The 6,058-nt window shown below is 43.0% G+C and overlaps 2 protein-coding genes across 4 annotated transcripts; both read right to left on the reverse strand.

Annotated features, from left to right (window-relative positions):
* Window positions 1-105: 105 nt before the first annotated feature.
* Window positions 106-2,732, reverse strand: twsg1b (twisted gastrulation BMP signaling modulator 1b). Of its 3 annotated transcripts, none has more exons than XM_059535529.1 (5): window positions 2,589-2,732; window positions 2,178-2,311; window positions 1,829-1,928; window positions 1,459-1,716; window positions 106-503 (listed from the first exon to the last, which is right to left on the reverse strand). In XM_059535529.1, exons 2-5 carry the CDS (start codon window positions 2,283-2,285, stop codon window positions 322-324), a joined length of 648 nt encoding a protein of 215 aa, XP_059391512.1. In that variant the 5' UTR covers window positions 2,286-2,311; window positions 2,589-2,732; the 3' UTR covers window positions 106-321. The 3 variants fall into 3 exon arrangements, with proteins under 3 accessions (XP_059391512.1, XP_059391511.1, XP_059391510.1); XM_059535528.1 differs by having other exon boundaries at window positions 2,501-2,648; XM_059535527.1 differs by lacking the exon at window positions 2,589-2,732 and adding an exon at window positions 2,501-2,540 and having other exon boundaries at window positions 2,178-2,341.
* A 679-nt stretch (window positions 2,733-3,411) lies between these two features.
* Window positions 3,412-6,058, reverse strand: LOC132124481 (ependymin-like). The gene is made up of 6 exons (XM_059535530.1): window positions 5,945-6,058; window positions 5,786-5,820; window positions 5,542-5,676; window positions 5,055-5,241; window positions 3,789-3,876; window positions 3,412-3,671 (listed from the first exon to the last, which is right to left on the reverse strand). The coding sequence occupies exons 1-6, from the start codon at window positions 6,012-6,014 to the stop codon at window positions 3,542-3,544; spliced, it is 645 nt and encodes a 214-aa protein (XP_059391513.1). The 5' UTR covers window positions 6,015-6,058; the 3' UTR covers window positions 3,412-3,541.

Raw genomic sequence — 6,058 nt, forward strand, 5'->3', positions numbered from 1 at the left:
TTTGTGTTTCTGTCTTTGTCTCGGTGAAAGTGGAGCGACTGCATGAAGAAGCCATGCGTGCACGAAACCAAACACTCATTACTGAACATTCAGCTCAAACCAGGCTTCACTCATCACATTTTTATTCTTTACTCGCTGAAGACAAACTAATGATTTAACTCTACATGAAATCAGTCGGTCTTCATAAAGACCTAGATTCGTGATAAAAGCTGAATACGAACGACATGCATTTACTCTCTATCGATCAGATGTGTCATCTCCGTGTGTTTGGCTACAAGAATTAAAAACGAGTTCTATACAGGGTGCGAGGAGCTGTACAGGTCAGAACAGACAGTTCATGCACTTGACGGCTTTGCTGCCGTAGTCGAGGCACTCGGGTCCGATGCACTCGCAGCAGGCGTTGTGGAACCAGCGGTACTTCGATCCACCCATCGACTCACAGTACTGCTTACACTGACGGATCGACACACAGTCGTCGAAGTACACCACCGTACACAGCTTATCTGCACACACACACACACACATTAACCCTCGAGACCGAGCAAACATGGATCTCAGAGGAGGAGAAAAAGACTTCAGCTCAAATACATTGAACGCATCCCAAACAGAAAACATTACAAACTCAAAGCATCATCACGTCAGCAATCAGTTTTTTACGTTGAGAAATGGAGCAAGGTTAAGTCTAAAGTCTCACTTCATAGATAAAATAAAACTAATCAAGTGAATAAAAAGTCTTGGACGTGTAAGAACCGCTCAAATCTGTCCTAACGGAGGATCGTCTGCAGATTCTGTGATATCTCATTTAATATCGATGTTTATCAGCTGTTTAGAGTCCACGCTTTAGGTCTAGTAATAAATATAAAAGACTAATTTCTCCTGTTAATAAAATATTACACTACTGCTCAAAGTTTTGGGATAATTATGATTTTTTTTGAAAAAGTCCAAGGTTGCATTCATTTGATCAAAAATACTGTAACAAAAACAAAAACTTTCTAATGTAAATCATCTGTTTTCTGTGTGAATCTGTGTTAAAGTGTAATGTATTTCTGTGATGCTCCGCTGTATTTTCAGCATCATTCCTCCAGTCTTCAGTGTCACATGATCTTCAGAAATCATGAAAATATGATGATTCACTGCTCAAGAAACATTTCTGATTATTATTATTATTATTATTATTATTATTATGTTGGAAGCAGCTGATATTCACAGAAAACAGCTGTTTAACATTATAATAATATTTCACTATTTAACTGTATTTTTGATCAAATGAATGCAGATGAGCAGAAGAGACTGTTTTCTGAGCTCTGCTGTACGTGTCAGACTGATGGCTGTGTTTCCGGACACCTGCTCTCCGCTGGACGTCTCATTAGAGTCTCAGCTCGGGGTCAGGAGGTCACGTCCTAACGAGTGAAGCTCAAGCTAACGAGGCTGCGAGCGCTGGAGCGTGTGTCTCCTCACCTGGCGTGTCGTAGCTGGCGTGGATGCTGTTCCCGGGCAGAGACACGTTGTGGTGTGTGTCCAGCGTCTCCAGGAAGGACAGCAGGTTCTGCTGATAGGACAGCTCTTCAGCCACAGGGAAGGACACCACCATCATGTTGATGGGAGCGTCTCCGTCGGTCAGCGCTCTGAAGAGCGAGGGGATCGGCCGCTGGAGCTCCTCCACTGTGCTCTTGGCCGTCGCCGGCGTGTCGCTCAGGTTCTTCGGGTTACACATGCCTTAAAACAACAACAGCGTTACAGAAACACGGCTCTCGACACGCATCATACATGAAGCACTTTCTGAAGACTTCATGTGTGTTTGTGTGGGTGTGTTGTCTGCTGTTCTTACCCACACAGTCGCAGCACTCCTCCCACAGAGAACCCAGACACATCAGACACTCCTTACAGCACGAGCAGTTCCCATCTGACGGCCGACACTGACACAGCTCCTGATCAACATCATCATCATCATCATCATCACAACACAAGCACAGACACACTTCACACTTACAGACAGCTCCTCAACCCTGAAACACAAAACCTATCCAGCAACACCAAACACCATTTAACATTTAATGTCTTTGCACACAACAAGAAAAACTTGAATAATAATTCTTCTAAAAAAGCTTCTGTGTTTGTTCGGGATCCTTCAAACCCAACAGAAAACCCAAGAGCTGAGGAGAAAGAGACACGCTTACCTGAATGAGACACTTGCTGACGTCACTGGCGCACAGAGCTTTATTACAGGCCAAAGCGAGAGAAAAACTTGATAGAAAAAGAAGAAACACTGATGATGAAGGCTGCATTACGACCAGAAGCGAGTTCACCCGACCTACAGGAGAACACGAATGAGAGAGAGACACTGAGACCCAGACAGAGAGAGAGAGAGACGCAATAAACAAACAGCTCAAACATCAAAGGCGAACGCGCCGCGGCGACATCAAAGACGAACAGCGTGAAAGTATCGAGCACGTGTTACATTACACTCACAAACAAACACAGACGCGCGGGAAACTCTGACTGTCTCTGTGCTCGAGAGAAACCATCTGAAGACTGGACGAGAGTCTGAAACTCCAGACGTTTCTCTCAAACACGAAACACAAACTCACCGCCAGACCGAGAAAGAGCTGTGAGCACGATCCGCTGCAGATGATTTAAGACATGACCAGATCAGATCCGAGCTCCAGCAGACCGGACTAGACTCGACCGAGCTACTGCTGAGACACACACACACACACTCACAGACACACGGGCGCCTTAAAGACACACCCCTTCTGCTGATTTACCTGTGTGTGTGTGTGTGTGTGTATGACCCCAAACGATCTCTGTAAACACCGGAAAGAGATATTTTCCCTCAGAGCAGCCAAAAAAATAAAACGGTATATATAAATACACTACTGGTAATAAGTTTTGGATTGTTCAAAATGTTTTAATGTTCCCTAAAGAGTCTCTTCTGCTCACCGAGGCTGCATTTATTTGATTAAACATACTGTAAAAATTGTGATATATTATTACAGTTTGAAATTAGTGTTTTCTCTGTGAATCTGTGTTAAAGTGTAATTTATTTCTGTGATGCTCCACTGTATTTTCAGCATCATTCCTCCAGTCTTCAGTGTCACAGAAATGTTTCTTAAACAGTAAATCATCATATTACATTGATTTCTGAAATCATCCTATGATGATTTACTGCTCAAGAAACATTTCTGATTATTAGCTATGTTGAAAACAGTTGTGGTGCACAATATATTTGTGGAAACCATGATACATTTTATTTTTTAGGATTCACAGATGAAGAGAGAATTCAGAAGAGCAGCATTTATTTGGAATTATTCTCTTTTGTAGTGTTGTATCAGTCAGTCTTTTGTAGACATGATTTAACTTTGTTTCCCCTTACTCTATTCATCTCACACAGAAGGTCAAGATGGAGACTAAATAAAGACATGAAACTTTCTGATGTAGACATTTTATTTTATTGTTTAAGGTTTGATCCAGCCAGTCAGATTTCTGACTGAGATCTGCGTCTCAAGATGATCATCAGCATCTCGTGAGGATTTCATCAGGATTAATGAGACGGACGGAGGGCCTTCAGGAAGTTGGTTTTGGGCAGATGTTCCTCCGGAGCCGCTTTGGGACAGAAGAACGGAGGGACGAAGTCTTGAGGATTCTGGACACCCAGCAGATGATTGTAGAAGCTGTGAGATCAAAGACCGCAGAGAGACGTCAGTGAAGGATGATGATGGAATGTGATGTGTGTGTGTGTGTGTGTGTGTGTGTGTGTGTGTGTGTGTGTGTGAGAGGAGATGCTGGACCTGAAGGTGATCCATCCGGTCTGAGGAGTGAAGACCATGGCACTGACCGGCAGACAAGTGAACTCAGTGAAGGTCAGCATGTACTGTGCTGAAGAACAGACATATGGAGACCTCAGAACATGCATACGATTCATTCAGCGATTCATTCAGCGATTCATTCAGCGATTCATTCAGCGATTCATTCAGTGATTCATACAGTGATTCATTCAGCGATTCAATCAGCGATTCATACAGCGATTCATTCAGCGATTCATACAGCGATTCGTTCAGCGATTCGTTCAGTGATTCGTTCAGCGATTCATTCAGCGATTCATTCAGCGATTCAATCAGCGATTCATACAGCGATTCATTCAGCGATTCATACAGCGATTCATTCAGCGATTCATTCAGCGATTCATTCAGCGATTCATTCAGTGATTCATACAGCGATTCATTCAGTGATTCATACAGCGATTCATTCAGCGATTCATACAGCGATTCGTTCAGCGATTCGTTCAGCGATTCGTTCAGTGATTCGTTCAGCGATTCATTCAGCGATTCATTCAGTGATTCATACAGTGATTCATTCAGCGATTCATTCAGCGATTCGTTCAGTGATTCGTTCAGCGATTCGTTCAGCGATTCATTCAGCGATTCATTCAGCGATTCATTCAGCGATTCGATTCATACAGCGATTCATTCAGCGATTCGTTCAGTGATTCATTCAGTGATTCATTCAGCGCAGACTGATTTAAAGCAGCTTCACAGTGATAAACAGGACATTAAGAGTGATAATGTTGTCATTTTTCAGATCAATAACAGCAGCTCATATGATTCTTTTATCAGGAGTGTGTGTTTATTGTTCGTCAGTTGTATTTAGAGTTTTACTAAATCACTATACCTAAGTTTGTTTTCACCACAGAATAAAAATTGAAGTATGTAATTGTTACTTTTTATCTAACAATTCTGACTTTTTTTTATATTTAATCAGAATTGTGAGATATCCATCGTAAGTTTCATTTGTAAATGCAATGTTTCTGGTCTCCAGCTACTGTTAGCTGTACAAAACAGCTGGTTAGGAGCTTAACATATTATTTTGAAGTATTATCTTAATTCTGAACACACTGGTTTACTGTTATCAGTTTACTGCACTCTGTTATTCTTCTCATTATTTCCCTGCAGCTAACGAACCGGAAGTCTCACACATTCCACGCTGAACAATGAGGAGGATAAACTTGGAATTGCAAGAAGAATCAGAAGTTTATATCTCAAAATTATAACTCTCACCCTGGATCTCAGGAATCTCTCCGACCCAAGAGTTGGTCAGCAGACCCAGACCAGGAACAGACATGGTTCCCAGAATCACCTGGCCCATGAAGACGGCGTCGGCCGGGACCCGTGTGGGGTGGAAGGAGGACTCCAGAACCTTCTTCTGACAGGACAGACGCGAGTAATCGATCTCATACATCACACCCTGCAACGAGACCAGAACACACTCTCACACTCATATCGTTCACAAACCTTGTTTCAGAATGTGCAGAGAACTTTCAAAAGTAATGTCTCGTAATGTTTGGAAAATGATCAAATGTAACATTCACATAACCAGAGAAAACATTAACAACCAGAAAAAAACATTTAGACTTTATCTCACAGTTCTGAGAACAGAGATCTGCATGGATTGTGTTGTGAGGGTAATGTGTGTGTTGTGAGGGTAATGTGTGTGTTGTGAGGGTAATGTGTGTGCTGTGAGGGTAATGTGTGTGTGGGGTCAGACCTGCTGGAAGAGCAGGAGCAGGTCCATGGTGATGGACTCGTTGAAGACGGTCATGTAGTTCCTGAAGCGGATCTGCTGAGCGTGAGCATCATAAGAGTACGAGGCTGCAGACGTGATGATTCCATCCGCTGCCGTCTGATGACAAACAACACATCCACACTCAGCCACATCAGTAATCAATCAATCATCAATCAATCATCAATCAATCATCAATCAATCATCAATCCACACATAGCAGACTCACCATAGACACGCTGCCCACATACAGAGTAGGAGACTCTACAAACCAAACCAGCACAGATTAGTGAGTGTTAGAGAGAGTGTGTGTGAGTGTGTGTGTGTGTGTGTCTGCGCTTGTGTGTGTGTGTTAGAGTGTAAGAGTGTGTGTGTGTGTGTGTGTTACCGCAGGGCCGTGGCTGTGCGCTGATGCTGCAGCTCAATGCGCTGATGAAGATGAGAATGAAGCTCCTCATGATGAAGATGAGTGTGTGTGTGTGTGTGTGAGACCGCAGCTGCT

Source organism: Carassius carassius, chromosome 42 (assembly GCF_963082965.1).
Source record: "Carassius carassius chromosome 42, fCarCar2.1, whole genome shotgun sequence".
NCBI lineage: Eukaryota > Metazoa > Chordata > Actinopteri > Cypriniformes > Cyprinidae > Carassius > Carassius carassius.

What these genes read in the sequence shown, in the direction of transcription:
- twsg1b (XM_059535527.1), bottom strand. Translation starts at nt 2,525, where the DNA reads ATGGTTTCTCTCGAGCACAGAGACA. An exon ending in TCAGCAAGTGTCTCATTCAG is followed by an intron (nt 1,929 to 2,177) that starts GTAAGCGTGTCT and finishes GATGTTGATCAG; the next exon opens with GAGCTGTGTCAGTGTCGGCC. An exon ending in GGAGTGCTGCGACTGTGTGG is followed by an intron (nt 1,717 to 1,828) that starts GTAAGAACAGCA and finishes TGTTGTTTTAAG; the next exon opens with GCATGTGTAACCCGAAGAAC.
- LOC132124481 (XM_059535530.1), bottom strand. Translation starts at nt 6,014, where the DNA reads ATGAGGAGCTTCATTCTCATCTTCATCAGCGCATTGAGCTGCAGCATC. An exon ending in CGCACAGCCACGGCCCTGCG is followed by an intron (nt 5,821 to 5,944) that starts GTAACACACACA and finishes TTTGGTTTGTAG; the next exon opens with AGTCTCCTACTCTGTATGTG. An exon ending in TGCTCCTGCTCTTCCAGCAG is followed by an intron (nt 5,242 to 5,541) that starts GTCTGACCCCAC and finishes GTCTCGTTGCAG; the next exon opens with GGTGTGATGTATGAGATCGA.